Source organism: Anas acuta, chromosome 2 (genome assembly GCF_963932015.1).
Source record: "Anas acuta chromosome 2, bAnaAcu1.1, whole genome shotgun sequence".
In the NCBI taxonomy this organism is placed as follows: Eukaryota; Metazoa; Chordata; class Aves; order Anseriformes; family Anatidae; genus Anas; species Anas acuta.
The window spans coordinates 53,763,329-53,784,323 of NC_088980.1; the positions used below are offsets into that span (position 1 = coordinate 53,763,329).

The 20,995-nt window shown below is 37.8% G+C and overlaps 1 protein-coding gene across 4 annotated transcripts in view; it reads right to left on the reverse strand.

The window, feature by feature from the left end:
* Nucleotides 1-2,954: 2,954 nt before the first annotated feature.
* NFX1 (nuclear transcription factor, X-box binding 1) overlaps nucleotides 2,955-20,995 on the reverse strand; it is a 57,222-nt gene continuing 39,181 nt past the window's right edge. Inside the window, exons 18-24 of one of the 4 annotated variants that reach the window (XM_068672868.1) lie at nucleotides 20,850-20,951; nucleotides 19,169-19,210; nucleotides 18,833-18,931; nucleotides 17,100-17,166; nucleotides 12,253-12,398; nucleotides 7,246-7,343; nucleotides 2,955-6,493 (exon numbers count right to left, since the gene is read on the reverse strand). In XM_068672868.1, coding sequence (XP_068528969.1) covers nucleotides 6,453-6,493; nucleotides 7,246-7,343; nucleotides 12,253-12,398; nucleotides 17,100-17,166; nucleotides 18,833-18,931; nucleotides 19,169-19,210; nucleotides 20,850-20,951 — 595 coding nt within the window. In that variant the 3' untranslated portion in view covers nucleotides 2,955-6,452. Of the gene's footprint in view, nucleotides 6,494-7,241; nucleotides 7,344-12,252; nucleotides 12,399-15,265; nucleotides 15,301-17,099; nucleotides 17,167-18,832; nucleotides 18,932-19,168; nucleotides 19,211-20,849; nucleotides 20,952-20,995 lie in introns of those variants that run through there. The other 3 variants (XM_068672866.1, XR_011093287.1, XM_068672869.1) reach the window with 3 other exon arrangements.

The following is a 20,995-nucleotide window of genomic DNA, read 5'->3' on the forward strand; positions in this document are numbered from 1 at the left end:
CTGCTGCTTTTTAGAGAGATGGGGGAATGAGGAAACCAGGCTGGCGCAACACAGACTGAGTCACCAGGCTTCAATAATTCAGAGCTTAGTCATTCCCCCAGAACTTGATACCTTACAGCACTGACAGAACAAGAGATCTTGGGTTAGCAAATCCTTATGCCCAAGAGTGAAAGCCCAGGCCCACTATTCCATGTTACCGTCAGTGCCTGGTAGAAGGTGGGTGGCAATCGGTAACATGAAGTACCTCGCTCCTCTCAAGACTGCAAGAGGGAATTTCCTATTCATTTTGGTGGATAAATCCTCTCTTCAAAGTAGGAGCTGGAAAACCATGCAGTCAGTCACGGTGCTGGGAGCTGCTGGCACTTGGTCATCCCCAGCTGAGGGTCTGTCCGTGCTGGAACTGGTATGGCCTGAAGCATGAAGCAATTACCATTTGGTGGTGTTAGGATTCCTAGCTTCCTGGCATTATACTCATGCTTTCTGACTGAACAATTTAATCCACCTGGAGAAATGGGAGGGGAAAGAAAGGTTGGGAGAACCTCCAGGCAGTTACAGCAGAGGGAAAGCCTTCGTTCATCCAGAATCCTTGCAAGGAAAAACTGCAGAACGAGGCATCAGTAGTGGCCCAGAGACATCTCCCGCTTCCTTGAAGTGCCGTGATGGAGCAAATCGAAGTGCTTGTGCTTCTGTGCTGTATCCCAGCTCAAGTCCAGCGCACAGGTGACTGTGGATGGTTTTTTGGACCCATGCCTTCATTCTGAACCTGTGAAATTGAGATGTTTTTTTTCTCTTCCCCTGCTTGCAGTTTGTCTTCTACAACCCCGCCTTTTACTGGGTGCTTTTACAGTGCATGGCATGTTCGCTGCCCCAGGAGCAAGGAGCAGTAGGTTTGATGCAGTTTTACTGCTGGTAGTTAACAGAGTCTGCCCTTGTTTTAATTGCCCCGCCTTCCTCTCACTGAGAGTAGCTCTGGAGGAGGCAACAGTAGGTCCTACAAGAACACTCACCTGGGCTTGAGATGGGTGCTGAAAGGCTCCACATTGCCAGCTGCAATAGGGTCCTGCTGCAAAGTTTCCCGTTGTCCTTTTTGGGGAACTAATTTCACGCAGCATGACACCAGACATCCTGCCTTCCAGCACGTAACTGGACAGTTCTGGTTGTTGGCCTGCTCTGCAGAGGCAGCACAGTGCTTACTGAGGAATAAAGGGGAACTGTGCAAACACTGCTCAAAGCAGTGGCAGCAGTAGTACAGCGGCCAGGCTCACGCTGCAATGCACCGCTGTCACCACAGGGTGAAAGATGTGCCACTTCTAGGCTCAGGCAGCAATGCAGTGGTAAGCCCAGTCTCTGTGACAATGCCAGGACTCGTTTTTATTTTCCTGGGCCCCTCTAGTTATTCTAGGAGTGATACAACCACAGGTTGGAGGGATTGTAAGGGAACAAGGAGCCTGGCTACTGCTGGGATCCTCTCAGCCTATTCAGCCAGGATACCATCCTCAAAGAGCTGATGGCTTGGGAAAGAACTGAGAGAATGGGATGAGGATCAAGCTCTACTCATCAAGCTCCTCTTGTCCCTCCTGGGCAACAGAGTTGAGAAAGAGGGACCTGGCCTTACCCAAGATAGCTGCAACAGGGTTACTTACCCTCTGCTCAAGGAACTGCACCACTGCCTCCAAAAATCCTAAGACAACAAAGACCTGGTCTTCAGACTGTTAGTAAAAGCTGAGAACAGCGTTAATTAAATAGGAAGCTTCTTGCTGCTGGGAATGCAGCAGAAACCAGACATCTATAAAGGCTAAAATGACAGAAACCCAACAGTCTTTGAATAGTAGTATTTATCTAGAATTTATCTGTTTTTATCTACTACTTATCTACTATTTATCTACTAGTGATAGGAGACTCTTGTGACCATGTCACAACTTCCCTGACAATTTTCAATCGTGGCCAAGATGTGCTATTGATTGAATACACATCAAAATCAATTAGTCTCTTCTGCTGCTGTTTGCACACACTGATAAATGCTGACATGTTTGGTCACACTCTAGTCAGTGACAGTCCTGAACTGCAAGGATTTCTTTAGGCAGAGATTTCCAATTAAGATCTGTTTTGCAGTGCTTATATACACACCTGTCACATGTCACTTTTCAGGATATTTTGGAGTATAAAGGTAAGTCTAAATTATGGCAGGTGAGGCAATAATACAGAAGATTTTAGTCTAACTTTCAAGAGCTCTTCAATCTCAGCTCATTTCTTGAATTCCTTTGAGCCATCCTGCACTCCACCTGACATACACAGCCTGTTACTCACTTGTGTGACTTGCCATTGGAGATGTATTATAGAAGTTTCAGGATGAAGCACCTCAAAACACTTCAAACTTCTTATTTTCAGACTGTTTGAGTTTTGAGTCTCCCTGCCATGTACTAAATTGTGTTGGCTGTCTTCCCCATATCCTATGACCACATTTGTCATACTGTATTTGTTAAATCCAATGACCTCAGAGGCTTCTACACGGCACGAGTCCTTCCTGCCCCTCTCACACACTCCCAAATACCATTCTTCTTTAGAGTCACCGTTCCCAGTGAATGGTGGGCAAACAACGAATAAGTTAAAATTGTACATTTTATTGCCAGGTAGCCTTTGGGCAGACTATGCATTTTTCAGATAACCAAAATATAAACTTCTGTTCAGACAATCAACTCTCCTGTACTACTGAATCCCAAGAAGGTAGCAGGTAATCTTTACTATTTCCTGTGGAGTCCCTCTTTACTTGCTTCAGTCTCCTTATAGCAAGTTAAAATCACTTCAAATTCAGGAAATCACATGTGGTATTTAAAAATTTGAGGAAATGGACTCCCCAAACTTCCATTTAAACTTTTACTGTTTCTCTATGACACCATATAGGTCTCCCAACTTTGGAATACCAAGATAAAACTTGCAAACAATTCCAAAGCACAGAACTTTCAACTTGCATTTATTTCAGGTTTATAACGAAAGTCATTTTACACCAACTTCAAAAAAATCAAGTAAAATAAAAAGCTTTCAACAAATAACTTAAGAAAAGTGATTTAGAACAGTTTTATTTTGCTTATTTCCTTATGCGGCAGATATTGTACAAAAGTGCCACAGTAGCAGTGATACTGAAGTCTACTTACACATCTTACACAATTTTAGGTTAAATCCAAGCACTGAATACTCAGAGCACTTTAAATGCATTAAACAATACAGATCAGTAATAGCACAGCCCAAATGCCAAAATATCTATTTTATACACAATTTTAAAAGCACTTAATGAAGTTACATGACTTCCAACTTACACCACACAAGTTATTTCAAAAGACACTTATTGCAGAGTACTTATATCAAATAAATCTGCAAGAAATAGTATTATTCTAAGGGCTCTGGAAAATGACTAGCATGTTCAAGCTTAAGTCTTGGTTACAGTCATGTCAATAAGGTTTTTGCTACTGACTTCACTGATGCAAAGATCTCTTATTCTCTCGTTCTTCTATCAAATAAAAGACGTAAAGCCCTGCTCATGGGATTTACAAAATAGCTAATTGAAAAACATTTCCACGAGGCACATGTGCTGTATGAAAATGAGTTATCACAGATTTCAGAACTGCAGTCTTTAGTACTCTTCAGTATGAAAGTCACAGACATTGCAGCAAAAGCAAATGAGAACAGAAAGAAGAGCACCACTGTTAAACTGCTGAGTTCCTTTTTAAGGCTATGTTACTGTGTTCTGGGAAGAAAGACATCAATACTTTTTGGTTTTGGTATTAATTCCCTGGGTACGGTATCATGGTATCATGTTTTTAACCGAGTTACTAGAATGCATTTCAAAGCAAACATTTTCGTACGTGTGACTTGCTTCATAACTACAGATAGAGTCCAACAGCCATGATATAGAGATGTGTAATTTACACATCCACGTAAGAGTTAATATATGTGCAGTTAAGATATTTAGTAATGAGTACTATGATTTCTCAGTATGAACAGATCCAGTATAATTAATTAGTCCAACCTGAGAAGCTGAAGATTACCTGGGTTTTCTTACTAAAAACTGTAGGGTGCTGAAGTGCATCTCACCAGGTTCATATATTTATGTTAAAGCCATAATTTAATTAAAAAAAATGAAAGAGATAATGCTACTAAAACCTTTTAAGTTTTATATTTCAAATCAGAGGTGCAAATGTGAAGCATTAGCTGTATTCATAAGAAAATATGTGAAAAGGCATCAGCTTTATGCTGTTTAATATTAACTAAATCACTTAGGCTGTGTGTGTTAGGTCTGCTTACAGAATACCAACTCCATGAGCCACACATACTCTGGGGCTCACTTTACCTACACTTTCAGTTCACTGGACATGTGTGGCAGGCTCCTGTCCAGAACCAACCCTCGTAGTGTAACTAGATACATTCTCCCTGTTGGAGTTACTATCTTGAAAACACTGCTATCATAAGATAGCTCTGGGTTTCTACACAGGAATTAGCCTTTGTCTAGCCACAGTGAACTGGCACTTGTCTGCAAGCACTGGAATAGATACATTCCTCACAATGATGGGATTGAAGAAAAGATTCCTGGAAAGATGCTAAGTAACTAATTTCCTTAGCTTTAGCTGAACTTCACAAAGCAGTATGCCTTGTAGGATCAAACAGTGTGCTTAGAAAAATCAGGGTACTATAATCTTTGTTAATTTATTCTTAATTTTTGTTCACAAAAAGTAAGACAAAGTAATTTAAGTAAGTAATTTAAACCGCTATGAACAAATTAAAAGCCTGAACAGTCTTGAGAAATGAGAGTCCTTCTGGTAACTGTTCTACCAGAAGGTACATGGTGACACGCATTTGAAACATTTAGAAACACGTACGACTTTCTTTTATGTGAAATAAAAAACACACAAAAATATGCAATAACATACGTTTTAATTCTGAAAAGATTTAAGGGGCAGATATCATCTGTGACTTTGCTGTTCACTGTTTCACAAGCTCCGGATGTTCAGGATGAAATGTAGCCATAGAATGCTTCACATATAAGACTCACGGTTTCGTAACTATGTAAATTTAAACATGGATCACTGCCTTTCATTTTCTTGGCTACAAACCTCACACTACAGCATAGTAAGCTAGCTGAAACCCAAACCATCAAGGCTTCCATGAGGTCTGTTTCTTTTTTTTCTAAGCTCCTTTGAACAGCAGCAGCCCCTGATGCTGTACAGGGTACTTGCCTCCAGTGCTGCATGTAGCCACATGGAACAAGAAACAGCAAACCAGTGCCAAATTAAGGAAGTCATTAATTGAAAGGTCCATCTCCCCTAGACAATGTGAATCACTCAAAGTCAAGAACTGTGCCACTTTGTAGGTCTGCTCAGAATCACCTCTCTCCCACTTTAGCTTGTGATCTGGAAATAATTCACCATCTGAGAGACTGTTAAACTGTTTATACCACCATCCCATTTTGTTCATGGCATTTCCCATGCAACAAATACCTTCCACTGGCAAAGAGCTAAGACAGATGTTCTTACAAATTTTACAAAAATTGTTCCAGATTCATAATATTTTTTTCACACATTCCCTTAAGCTTGCACAGTACAGAAAAAAGTAATAAACCATTAACAAAAACCATGCAAAAAACCCAAGACCATCAAGCTAACATATCTAAATAAAAACTAAATCAAATAGAACACCAAAATAATGTATAAAAGCTTATCTTGTTCAAGGTCTTGAATAACATTAATAATGATGTCTTTTTTTTGTTTTTTGTTTTTTTTAAATGTCAAATTTGAGGTAAAACAAAATAAGCTTTAATTCCCCACCTTCCCCAAATCCTGGTTCTTCAGATACAAAAGAAACCTGTGCTCTTAAGTGGCGTTTAGAGCATATACTTGTACTTCAAGACTGACTAAATTTTGTATTTCAGTCCATGCAAAGGAGTAACTAAAATTACCAAATTTACCACATTAACATGGATACAAATTAATAAAAATATGAAAATGCTTTAAGAATATTCCCTTTAGTGCTTTTAACAAAGATTACTCCTGGTTTAGTTTAAATTGTGTGAGATACGTTGAAGTAAATCTTTAAGATTTATTGTTGTTCTCACTACTCAAAAGAATCTATTTGATTATCAGCTCTCTCACTTTAAAGGCATTGATGGAAATTTACATCGTTCTGACAGCATATTAGATAAAAAAAATGCAGCAAACACAGGTTGAAAAAAATTATACTACTGTTAAGTATTATGCAGTTATGCAGTGATGTAAACCGTAAAGTATCACAATCTAACTTTAGATGTTAAATCATGGACATGCTGAACAACTGGTCATTTGATAGATAACCAAAAAGTGCCTTGCACAATAATTTAGTATCTTCACCTGTAAGCTTCTGCATCATAATTCTACATCAACCATTTCAGTCTTGGACATCGAAGTAGTCAATTACTGGCTCTTCTTTTAATGGTTTGGATAAACCACTGCTTCCACTACTCCTGAAATTATAAGAATATTAGATGTTACTCACTCTGCATGAAACACAAGATAAAAGTAGGTTGAAGTCACAAATTCCCATAACATCTCAGTGTGCATATGAACACTGCATTGATAGATGGTGTGTTCTAAATTATGTTCTAATGGAAATATCTTAATGCTTCAGAAAACATTTAACTATGATTTTTGGGAAAAAATATATACTTTATCAAATTAATGTATAATGGTGCATGGCTGAATTGATACAATTTGTTTTTGAGTTTTACCAGAAACTATCATTTATTAGTAATATTTATTGCAAAAACACTAATGTACTGAAGACTAAATGCTAAACATGCTTTTAAATAATAAAATATAAACATAAATAAAAATATATTTACTAACTGTCCTAATAAATTATTTTATGCCAGTAAGACACTACTTTATCTTTTACACAGAAAAGTTAAAGATATAAAACACCCCAAACCTCCAAAACATTCATCTCTTCTCAACCATCTAATCTTTATAAAAAAAGAGAGGTCCACAATATTTGTTTTTATTACTGCTCTTATATCACAGTCAATCCTACATTCTGTTAGCATTTCATTTCAGGTTTACTTCTGTGGACAGAAAAATTTAGTGCAGGCTGCAAGCTCCGCAGCAGCATGTAAGTTGAGTAAAAAACTCAGGGAGCATAAAATTGAAGTTCATGAACACTCTTCCTTGAGTAAACCAGCACAAAACTGAAGAACACCATTTTAGAAACACATTTCTTACTTATCTGTTTGTTTGTAATGAGGAATAGGAGGTGGAGGCCTGTTCTGCATTTCTTTATCCAGCACAGAAGTTAAAGTATTGCTTGGACAAATGGATTTCCCTCTAGAAAAATAAAAGAAAAAAGTTATTTTATTCAACAGGAATTTATATTCATTTAGAAGTTAGGGCAAAAAAAGAGTTACGTTTAAAAGTAGTGGTACCAGTGTCTGAGTTCATATTTGTATTTCATCTACATAACTAATTTTCATAGAGTCACAGAATATCCTGTAACAGAAGTAACCCACAAGGATTGAGTCCAGCTCCTGGCTCCACACAGGACTACCTAAAAATCAAACCATCTCTCTGAGATTGTTGTCCAAATGCTTCTTGAACTCCAACAGGCTTGATGCCACAATCACTTACCTGGGGAGCCTGCTCAAAAGCTCAACCACCCTCTCAGAGAAGAACCTTTTCCTAATATCCAATCTGAACCTCCCTTGATGCATCTTCATGCTATTCCTCCCTTGGGTCTCATCACTGGCCACAAGAGAAAAAAGATCAGCACCTTCCTCATCTCTCCCCCTCACGAGGAAGCTGTAGGCTGCATCAAGGTCTATGGTCACAGATCACTGCATCTTCACAATATCTAATGCTGTGGAGCCATGTTCTTAACCTCAAGCAACAAGTTGCATTAAACTTACTCATCACTCTGCACTAAAACTAGGCCCCTGTGAAGCAGTCCTCTCCAAGGAACAATAACAGAATCACAGAATGGTTTGGATCAGAAGGGACCTTAAAGATCACCTAATTTCAACCCCCCTGCCACGGGCAGGGACACTCTCCACCAGGCCAGGTTGCTCAAAGCCCCATCCAACCTGGCCTTAAACACTTCCAAGGATGGGGCTCCTCTGGGCAACCTGTGCCAGTGCCTCACAATACACTGCCACTTCCTTACCCGTTAGCCCAGGTGCATGAGACCAGAAAAATGACACGCATTAAGAAAAAAAAACCAAACAAATAAACAGTTCTTCCTGCCCTCCACATAAGTTACTATCTATTATGCGACCATAACTGTACAATGAAGCATCTCATTTGTGCTTGTGCCCTCTGCAATACAAGGGCCCACCCTGTGGCCATGGTGCAGGGCAGTATTTTCTCCAATGCAGGAAGACAGTATGCTTCAGTATGTCCCTAGGCTTGTACCGGCTGCGAAGCACACCTTCAGTACTGCACAGTCCATGTCCAAAGGCTGCACTGGCTGGAGACAGGGGAAGGATATAAAAAAAAATGGAAACTGCTTTGAAAGATTATTACAAAAAAGGCATCTAAGTCAAAATTTTTCAAAATAAGTATCATATGCAACTCTATCTTTAACAGGCTGTGGAGATGTCTTAAAAGTTTCCTACGAGTCACTTTCAAGAGTGAGTTTGCTTTATTTCAACTTCCAGTCATGGTTCCAATGTAATTGCAGGACTGAGAGGCCTTCCACCACCATTCTGGTACACTAAACAGCACTGCTTTCCTATTTATATCTGAATGCCTCTTCTTCTTAGGAATGTTTCCCTACCTTCTGAGATGTAGACTCATCTCTGAATATTACTTGCACATGATACATTTTTTGGCTAGCTACTTCTTATATGGAGAATAAATTAGCTTGGCCTCTCCATTTCTGAACAGGTGAATAAATGCTGCTTCTTGTCCTTCATTCTTGCCCTCGATTTACATTACGTTCATAACTTAACAGTAAATTTTATTCCACACTGGAAACACATTTGCCTGAATGCCTATTTATGACTTTATAATTTGAGGTAACCTTAGCCTTTCCCATTCTTCTATTCTCACAAGTACCATTATATTTAAAACCACTAGTATATGTACAAGGAAAATAGCAGACGATTAACTATACATTAAATTATATATATGCTGTAACGTTGTTTATTCCTACATACAGCAAGTCACTGATTTTATGAGCAACCCATTCCACAATCGCTACGTATTGTATGAATCTTCTTCCTGCAACTGTTTCAAACCTGATGATTTTTATTTGTGCCCATTACCTCATCTGTTGAGAGAAGAAAGAGAGAATATGCATTCTCTACACGGGCTGTGATTTCAGGTATCTTTGCAAAAACTCTGCAGTATCTTTCCAGGCTTTTTTCAAGAAGACAACCTGTATCTCTTACAGTTTTTAACAGTCTTCTATGTCTCTGACAAACCAACTTAGAATGCAAAGTAGGGGTAAATGAATTTACACTTACCTAATGTGACCAAAACACTTAATAATTACGCTACATTTTTAATTATTGAATAATGTTCTGAGCTTAAAGCTGCATTTATATGGAAATTATGAGGTAAAAAATCCTACAATTATTTTATCAGAAAACTGCCACAGCATACTCAAGTAATTTAAACATATTAACGATATAATTATGCATTAAAATTTAACCACATATTAAATCTCTCTCTAAAAATCTATATAAGCCTGTATATAAAGCTTTATTTATACATGTATACTCACTTACATATATAAGTTATATATAAACATTAAATTAAATGCTGTTCCTAGAAGGAACACCAAAAATAAGCCTCTTCCCCTTTTTGCCATACAAGCCTGCACGTAACCTTTTAACACAGTACTGCCCCACAGAAGGAATCCTGGGTCAGAAGGAATCTGGTATTGCAACTGCTCAAAAAGATGGTGACTACAAAGGCAACCAGCAGGGAGAAGGGCACTTAAAATGAACCTTGACGTTCAACACCGGGAACATTCTTTATCTGCTTAGACATCAGCAATGCTGTACATCGGTGATTCTAATGCAGCTAACATGATCAACTTGTACCGATGTGGTGGAATAATGATGGGTGCATTTTGCTGATGGCAAAGTAGTCATGGTGCTTGCTCCTAGCCTATTATCTGGCTAGAGGAACTCTCCTTAGCACCAAGGATGCTTTCTCACTCCTCTGATCCAACTTGTATGGTGATGTTACCACTTCAGTGACATAATGGGGAAGAGCAGGAAAAAAAATGGTGCTTCTTGCCTAGCGTCATTTCTCGTTATGTATACTTGGAAATGCCCCTAAAAGTATCTGCAGAGAATACTGAAAACAGGATGAAACAAACTGAATCAAACCATTTGGGCTTTGTGTTGACTAGACTCTGGATTTGAAGAAGCTGTTGTGAAACAGCATTCAGTTCTGGGGCCTCTAACACAAGAAAGACATGGACATATTTGAACGAGTCCAGAGGAGGGCCACAAAGATGATCAAATGGGCTGAAACACCTCTACTACAAATACAGGCTGAGGGAGTTGGGGTTTTTCAGCCTACAGAAGAGAAGGCTCCAGGGAAACCTTACAGCGGTCTTCCAGTACTTAAAGGGGGTCTACAAGAGAGCTGGAGAGGAACTCTTTGTCAGGGAGTATAGTGATAGGACAAGGAATAATGGCTTTAAACTAAAACAGAGAAGATTTAGATTAGGTTCTAGGAAGAAATTCTTTACTCAGAGGCACTGGAACAGGTTGTGCAGAGAACCTCTTGATGCCCCATCCTTGGAAGTGTTTAAGGCCAGGCTGGATGGGGCTGTGAGCAACCTCATCTAGTGGGAGGTGTCCCTGCCCATGGCAGGGGGATTGAAATTAGGTGATCTTTAAGGTCCCTTCTGACCTAAACCATCCCATCATTCTACGAAATACTCTAAAAATATCATCCTAGAACTTGAGCTATCAATTGTCTGAGGCTTCAATGAGTTTTATGTCTTGAAGAAGTGGTCTTTGCCACTTGAAATAAAATGACAATGAAAAGAATTCTTGGATGAATTCAATTAGGAAACATCGCTACGCAGCTGAAAAACACTGTTGTATAGCACTCAGTGTCTATAAGAGCAGAAGTAAAAGTGCAGCATTTGTGTTCTGCACTGCATGATCTTCCCTAAACAACAGAAGGGAAGGAGCAAGTGCGCAACTTCTAACACTACAGAAGGCTTCCCATTCTAAAGTTTCAGCATACAATGACTTTAAAAAAAAATAAAAAAAATTCTGTCCTACTCATTTCTCTGACACTTTCTCCTCCTCTTCACTTATTTCTCATCATCCTCCAGCCCCTTCCTTTTTCTGAGGAAGCTTTTTCAAATGTGGTCTCTCTTCTCACCCTTCTTTTGTAGGGAAAAGGGAGATATCTTAAATTGGTTCACAGAAACATAAAGTTACCTTAAAGTAGTGTCCTGTCTTTATTGAACGAGATCAAGATTCTAACTAGGATAACAGGCTCAGGAGCAGCTCATGGCACTGTAACTAGCAGGGATGGTAATATTTTTTTTATTTTTTAATTTTTAACTATAGCCAACATCTACAGTTAGAAACCAATTAAATGAGTTGTCGAAGAACCACAATTTGACAGTGCTGAACTAAAATTTGTCAATGTTAAACTAAATAAGTTGCTCAGTGACAAAAGAATCAAGGAAGCCACACTCTCTCCAGTCAATAACCTTGCTTTTCCCCCAGCTATATTCCCTTCATTTCCTTTTATACTATGAACTTCCTTCTACATGCCCTCTCCAAGCATCTCTAATTTTGCTTAGACATCTTTTATATTTGCAGTAATCCGTTTCCAACTTTGTCCATTAACAAAAAAGAGAGGATAGGACTTTCTGTGGCAGGTTCAGGTGTGTAGAGAAGTTCCAATATGAGCCTTCTTCAAAGAAGGTGCAAATTTAGATGTGACTTCTCTATCCAGCCATTAATATTCATAAAATTTTATTACTTTTATTATCCTTGATACTTCTGTCAAATTTAGCTGATGACAAAAAGACAAGAAGTTACTGCTAAGCCAAACGGAAAACAGACTTGCAAAATCTTGTTTTCTTAGCTTTTTCATTTTTAATTGCGTTTTCTTCTCTGAAGATGATCAGTTTAAAATTGCTTTAAAAACTTTTAAATGGAAGCTACTGCATGCTGCAAATTGTACTGTAAATAAACTCATTCAATTAAGTGATATAAACATACACAGTTACTAGAAAACAAAATGAATTACATACTTCACTGCGGTGATAACAACGTTACGCTTTGGTTCGTTGTCATAGCTCACACTTTCAATGCCATACACCTGAGCTAATTCATGGATGATTCTGCGATGATCCCTGTTCATTGGTGGGTAACAATGACTCTTTTTTGTATGCTTGCCCTGAAATTAAAAAAGAAAAAAAAATATATATATATATAAATATATAAAATGAGGAAGTGAGCAAGCAAAGAAAGGCAAGCAGAAAGGAAAGGTGTGTGGGAAAGAGAAAGCTCTTCTACCTCTAAAATTTTGCCACCATGACAAAGTAGTCCTACAAAATGTTAATACATCAGTATTGGCAAAAAAAAAATCATCTAAAAAACAACCATTTAGTTCCCACCTCAAAGCATACATACACGCATTTATGTGTACATTTAAGTTCGAAACAAATCCTGAATACATCTATTCTGTTTACATCCCAAAGAAGCAGTATAATTTATCTGAATTTTTCTTTTTCAGACTGGTTTTTACAATGCACATACACAGCAGGTTGCTACAAAGGCATCAGATTTAGTTATCACTTCTCTCTACCAAATAAGCGATGTCTCTGGAAAACCTGCCACGAATAAAGTCTATTGATGTTATTAAATAGCAACAAAACTGTAGTTTTAGTTTCAGTGAACAAAAACTGATAATGCTTGATATGACAACAATTGTTACATAAACAGTCAAAGAAAGAACAGGAAAAAAAAAAAAAGCGTCTCTCCTTCCTAATGGACTGGGTGTCTTAACAACAGCAGATGCAGATGAGGGTAAGATACCCAGTCTGCTTTGGGGTTTCAAGACACTGTGCTTCAGCCTTTGCCTTGGTTGTCACCAACAAGGTCTCAGAGGTCTTTGGGGCTATCAACAGGGTTCAAGAAGAAGACAAACTGCCAGTATTAGATAACGTTTGAGTCAGGGACTGCAAGAGAAGTCCCAGCCTGTACAGGGTTCTGGGACTGGATGCAGCACATTTGACAACACAGAGACTAGGAGTATGTGTTGTTCTCTATCACTTCTGAAAGGTTACAGACATCGGGGGTAGGAGCCTAATGACCGGAGAAAGGCAACTGTTCTGTTTTCAAGAAGAGCAAGACAGACAACACAAGAACTACAGGACAATAAGCTACATTTCAAAGCCTGTGAAAAAAAAAAACAGCCTCTCATCAGCCATTTTTAGGCACATGAAGTAGAAGGCCCCTTGGAGTAGCCAGAGTGGATTTAGGAAACTTCTTCAGTATCTGATCGGATAAAGCTCATTCATTCAGGGGCTGAGTTCAGCGTTGGTTCTTGCTTCAAGAAAAAGCTGCACTAGACTACCTCTGCAGGCTCCTTCTAACCTGAATGATTCTAAGACATCTTCTGACAGGCTACGTTAAACATTCAAATACAAATTAGTACACCTTTGGATTGCACAAGGAGAACTGTTACATTAAAAAGCAGTTGCTTTACAGGTCATGTGAAAACTCTCTTCAAATCATTAAGATACAGAGAACCCCATTTTAGAATCTAATAAAAGGACAATTTTGATAAATCTTAAACCACACACAAATCTATTCGAGTCTGTTCACGTCTATTATTGCATGATCACAGTGCTGCCAGAAGTAACTTTGTCACAGTACTGTGTACTCTTTCTTTTTTAACATTCTAGGAAACTATTAATTTGATATAATCTTTAACTGGTTAGATTAAGCAAAAGAATACTCCTGGAAATTATTTAAGCAACTGCAGAAATCAACACAGGTTCTTGAAACCTCTTCTTGGGTCCTTTACAGTGTTTTTACTGTAATCAGTATTACTGCAAAGGAGGAATGCTACTTAACAGTAATACCATTGGTTATACTCCTCTACTATTCAAATTGGCAAAACATTTGTTCACCAGTTCTTACAGAGAAAGGCAGAATGAGGATGAAACTCATCCCCTCCACTGAGACAAAGAGAATACTCATTCTGCTGCAGTCACCTAGATATAGTCTGCTACAGATGAATTTAACAGAGGAAGATAAACATTAAAGGCACAGTGTACCTGCCCTGTAGATGGATGGTTTATACCTGCCTCCTCTCAGAATGTTAAGTAGCTAAATTATGAATAGTAACCAGACCTGAAGTGGTGGTCAATCTTTTCCACAAGTCTTCAGAATAATCGCATACTGTCTTGATTGAGTTACTTAACAATAAACAATAATAAACTTTCCACCTACTACAACAATTTCAGCATATAGACAAACATTTGGATAAAGAAAACTCTATAGATTTTGTACCTTTAGAAGGATGATCTTTAAAGGGATGATTCTGGGCTCAAAAAAAAAAGAGAATTTCTGTCTATGTGCTGACAGAGCTGGATGACATGAATGTTTTCTGTCCTGTCTGCTTACACATGTCAATAGTGACAACTCTGCTGTGCTAGATTAATACACACTAATGAGTCTAAGGGAACAGATATTCATGAAGCAAGCAAAGTCATACAATGACAGATAAAGTTAACTGTATTAATATGTAAGTGTGTATTTACAAAATGACAAAATTACAAATTGACAAAAAGCATCAGAATCCTTTTTATTACACATTTATCCAGTTAAGCTGAAATTAGTATCCAAAGGAACAGTGCAAAAATATAAACAAGTCAAAACAAAAATGTGTAAGCATAAGTAACAGTAATCAGTACAAAATACATAGTACTGATACAGGCAGAGCTACCTGAATGCTTCATAGACCAGCATGCAAAATACTTTTAATACAAGGAAGTAAAGCTTAACATCTAGAAACAAAGAACACAAGTCACATCTCAAGACAGAAAGGATTTAGGAGTCATGGTAAACAAACAACTGAACAGAGACTCAAGCATAAGACAGATTTAGGGATCTTGGCAGAAGAACAACTAAGCACAGTCTCCTTGCATAATGCCATGTCAAACATATTAATCCAGTCTTTGGATACATAAGAAGTGGGAGTTGACTTGTCTGGCTGGGCAACAGGCCTGAATGAAGAGCAGTGATAACACTTACCAGGCATAGAGACATCTCCAACACAATACAAATACCTGTGGTTGCAAGAGGGAACATGACTGGTAATCAGGAATCTAAACATTTCAAGGAGGAATTTGACAGCCTTGCAAAACTTAGTATGTAACTAAATAGAGAATTTTCAGGTATAGAACAAAGATTATGGTGGGACTCCTCAGGTAACTGTTCAGTTTGCCTACTGAAGAATTAATGAAAATAATTTTTTACCTGTACATGCATCATAATGTATGGACTCCAAATGATGAGACTTGTGTAACTTGTTTTTGGTATTCAGAAAGAAATCTCTTCCCTTTTGAAATATAAATTGACTTCTGGAGACTTCTTGTACCTTATGGAATAGCAATTCCCAACAGCCTGAGGTGCAGGTGGGTGCAGAACTTGTCCTTGAGGTACTGAATTGTCAGGTGGGCCTAACTGATTCATCTTCATCATGACAGAAGCTTAAATGAGCACTGGGCAATTCTCCCTTTAGGTCAGACAAGGGAAGGATTGTCATGTCTAGCTTGTTTTTTTCATCCTCTTCTGCAATGGAGACTCTTTTTAATAGACACTCAATGGCCTCTGTTGTAGAATTGTTATTTAACAAATACTTTGTTACTGCTGAGAACTAAACACTGGAGATTTTCTTGAGCTCTCCTGTTCTCTTGTTCCACTATATTTTATGTCACTAATCCATTTTCTATTACTAATTCAAGACATAGAGTCACCTTTTTTGTACCATATTACATATATTGGTTGGCTGTTGGTTTGGGAATATATATTGGTATATCCAGTTATCAAATATACAAATGTGTACATATACATTTCTCTGTGCAGGTGTGTAAAATAAAGGCAGTATACAAAGGTATAAAATAGGATAAGTACAGTCAAAACAATGTTGGGCAAGTTATTTTTAGCTAATAACAATTATTCTACACATCTATTAGCAAATGAGATTGAAGGGGCCTGAATATAATTAGACACAAATAATCCTTCTCAGATTTTTATTCCAATATGTAAAAAATAGGTAAGAATATTAGACAGGTGGACAAGCACCGAGATTGCTTAAGAAACACCACACAAAAGGAAATGAATAAAACTAGGTGATTAAAATAGAACATATGCAGTCCTACGGCAGAGAACAGGGAAGGACATTGATACTTTCTACAGAAAATTATGTTTCTTGAGCTAAGGACAGCTGAGGATAGAGTAGTTTATACTTCCAACTGCATGCAACAGGTCAAGCACTGTGCAGCAGCAAGCCAGTAGTACACTAACCAGACAGGCCCAAAGGCAGAATTCTGCTTTTCCTACATGCCTATGATTTTGTCTGTGGAACCGACCTCTCTAGGTATACTGGAGTCTATTAAGGCTGAATCCCATTCTCCTTATAGGAGGAAGAGGACTACCTCACACAGAAATGCCAAAGAGCATCCACTCTACAGATATGAAAGCAAATCCCATTACAGGGACTGAAAGAACCTAGGGCTTTCACCCTCAGAGTCTTAACCTTTAAATACTGTGTTTGACGATTAAAGCTTTATCGATGGAGACACAAAAATGAAAGATAATCCACTGATGCATTAAAACCTGGCACTGGTTAAGTCTTTAAAAAAACAAAATGTAAAAAAAGCTTGACTGTCACAGAAGTGGTCGTACTGCTATGTTTTAAAAATTTTGTTCTATTATTAAAATATGCATTCTAATAGAGTAAAAACAGATCTAGTATTAATCCCTAACTATTAGTACTAAAGTTTCATAAACATTATTCTGATCCCCCCCCCAAAGTAAACAAAACTGTTTCTTTTAATAACTCAAAGAATACCTGAATACTGACCTTATTCACAGCTTCCACAAGCATTCTCATCTCCTTCTCAACATCACTGACAAATTTTAAATCCTTCCTGCAACAACAGCATACTAGGTAAATGAGGCAATAAAATGTACAAAGATGCAATGACTTTATCTTCTGCAACATGTAAATGTGTAACATGTTGTAATGAAAAGTTACCATTTCAGTGTTTCTCAGTTTTGTCATTTAAGCAAATTCACTTAATTAGATTACACAACTGGATGGAAAATCAGGTATTGGGTATACAGAGTAGAATTGTTTCCAAAGACAGAAAAAGTGCACTGACTGATTTTAAAACTTATCTGGTGTAACAAATTAATGAGAACAAAAGTAGAAGCATAAAGCTATTTGTGAGAAAACAAAATATTCTTGATATTATGGATTTTTTTAATTAATTGGTTTGCCCTACTTAATCACAGTAAATTGAATCTGTCAGAGTGAGCTTTGTGTTCTCTTCTTATATGAGCAGGTAAACTAATTCCAAAAGACAGGTTAACATTTGTTAGAGCACTGTCCCCACAGGTAAAAATGTCTACCTGAAGAATTCATCTCTCAAATCTGGTTAGCAGTAAAAAAAAAAAAAAATAATAATAATCCGCAGAATCAGTAGTTTCCTCTGTAGGATCCTGATCAGAGGACTGACTGAGTAGAGACAGTAAAAAATGACTGAGTTTATTTCTCATTTCTTCTTGACTCTGGTTCTGGTCTTGCAGTTTTAGTGCAAGGTTAGCTTGTTTTGTTTAGTTTAGTTTAGCTTGTTTTGGTGTTTTATCAGCTTGCTCACATCCTATCTGAAGGGTTCTGTTTGTGGTTGTCCTGAGCTGGAGGTTGTTTGTATATTTATGAAGTACCAAATGAAGTACCTCAATTTCCCAGGACACTGATGAGTATCTACCACTCAATTGAAGTATTTCTCAAGTTATTTAAAATTAAATTAAGTTTGAAAATATGAAATTTATTAATCATTAGGATATTGTAGCAAGTGTAAAATATATCCAACAGGCCTACACACATACACACAAAGTAAAAATTTCTTAAGTGACCTTTATCATTTAAGCATCTTTTTACAAATCTGTCTGATCCCTCCTTATCATCCCAGGTTGCACAGTGTTTACTAGTGAGATGCTTTTGATATTAACTTGACTTTCTCTTGCCTCATTTCCAGATGTTTCAGTCTAGTAGCTCTCTTTGCAACCCGCATTAGCATAGTCTTAACTACGCATCATGCAAATGTTTTGCTAGTGTCTTTATTTTGAAAATTGACAGCAAGGCAAACAAATAAAGGGACTAGTACACAGAAATAGTCTCAGACTCTAAGAGTACGTTTCATTGCTTGGTTATCACTCTTGCCTTTGTCCTGAAAAAATTACAGAGAGCACAGAGATAGTGGGGGTAGAAGTTTGTGAAGCCAGTGGAAGAGTGCATACACTGATTTGTTGTGAGAGAAACGGTGGAAACTGACGTTCCCATTGTAAATCTGGCCCTGTTATAGAATAAAGAAACCAGCCAGCCACTTATTATTATTTATACTTCTCATTCTGCTGGTGTTGAGAAAAACACATTAATTCCTTTGCCTCAATGATCACCTATTGCCATAATCACCTCTGGAGAGAAAAGGAAACAGACATTTTTACAAGAGCAAATAGAATCGATCTTCATTTCCTATCTTGCACTCCACACTGTTTACCTATGACACTTTTCATCATTAGAGCACATACCTTGCATCTTCTTTTAAAAGGTCACTGTACTTTGGTCCAGAAGAACGGATGTTGAAAGGGTCAGAGTTATCATCTATTTCAAGAGCCTCAGCAAGACGCCTAAATTCAAGCAGCGGAGGGAAGAAAAAACACAAAAATGCCACCATAAATAAATAAATAAATAAAAATTAGCCCCCAAGAACATTTTCTCATTGAAGAGATGGGATGCCAATACAGATAAACAGCTCACAAAAGACAGAGTCTGTACATTTGATGCTAATTTACAGGAAAGGATTTTTTTCCATATAGCATTAACTTTTTTCTGAAAAGTCCAAATTAAAAAAGTTCATTGCCCACCTGTTCCTCTGAAGAGCTAAACATTCTTCATCACATTGCAACCTGAATTATTAAAAAAAATACAATTAGAATCACTGTTTCTCCTCAGTTTTAAATATGATAGCAACAAAACTATAGTTATCGCAGCCTAAGTAAATATGCATCAGAATAATTTACTTTATTAGATCAGATAATACAGCTAACAACAGATTAGACTTTATTTCAAAGTCAGTCTGTTAGGTGTATTAATCAAATTCACAATTCAGGGAAGAGAGACTGTAACAGAAAATAATAAAAATAGGACTGCAAAGGCAAAGACTTAAGGAAATTAAGTTTCAGACAAAATGTTATTGGAGAAACTTGACCATACCTTGAAGAAACAATACTACAAGTAAAAGCACAAGCTATTTAATTCCAGGGGAGTATCCAGAAGTAGAGTGAAATCGCCACATTTAAGACCAAATTGGTTTTGTGACTTAAACACAAATGTGCAATACAACAGTATGAGAGCACAAGTGTCAAGCATAAATGACTCAGACGTACTTTTTCTATTATCCTAAAAAGGGTAATAGGAAAATATTATAAACAGTAAGATGATGACTAGGAGAAAAATATGTCCTCTAGTCATCCAGAAAAGAATATTAAGAGAAATCTGAAAAAAAAAAAAAAAACCAAAAAAACAAACACAAAAAAAACTTTTATTAACTCCAAGGAGTTTGTGGGCCTGGTAGACGCCAACATGAACATGAATCAGCCATGTGCCCTGGCAGCAAGGAAGGCTAATGGCATTCTGGGCTGCATGAGGCAAAGTATTGCCAGCAGGTCAATGCAGGTGATCCTTCCCCTCTGTTCAGCACTGATGAAGCCACACCTGGAATATTGTGCCAAGTTCTGATCACACACACCCTGCTCCACAGTACAAGAGAGACAGACATAGCAGAGAGAGTGCTGCAAAGGGCTACAAAGATGAAGGGACTGGAACATGTGAGGATGTTACTGGAACACATGAGGAACAGCTGAGAGAGATGGGACTGTTTGGGCTAGAGAAGAGGACGTTCAGTAGGGATTCTATTAATGTATGTTAATTAAGGGAGAATGCAAAGAGGACACACCGAGGCTCTTTTCAGTGGTGCCCAGAAACAACACAAGAGGCAATAGGAACAAACTGAAACACAGGAAGATCCTTCTGAACATCAAGAAACACTTTAAAAATTAAAACAAACAAACAGACAACAAATGCATGGGTGACTGAACACTGGCACAGGTTCCCCAGAGCAGGTGTGGAGTTTCCCTCCTTGGAGGGAAACTATTCAGAAGTTGTCCTAAGCAAGTGTCTATAGGCAGTCCTGCTAGAGCAGGGGGGGTTGGACCAGCTAAACTCCAAAATGCCCCTTCTAACCTCAACCATTCCATGACTGAGTTTGCAGAGTAGAAAAGAAACTCTGAAACCACAATTACATTGTTCCATATGTAATTGTCACAAGAAACTAACCAATGATCGAGAAATTCTACATTAAAGCAAAAACAAGAACAGCTAAAGAATTGCAAAACATCCTACTAGCAGTATTACAGCAGAGTCAGGCTATTATTTAAAAGTCTTTTTAAACCGTGATTCTGCTGACAATATTATGCATTTTCCAAGTCACCTGTTCTTCAAGTACACACAAGGATTTCATACATGTTTCTACAGGTCTGTCCTTACCTGGCCTGCTTCATTTCTTTTTTCGTAATAAGCCTACTGATTTCCACTGAATCTCCAAGCTGCAGATCTGTTAACTTAGTGGCTATAGATATAGCAGCTATTCTGAAAAAGAACAGTATTAGCTTTCACTTGAGGCAGGACATGAA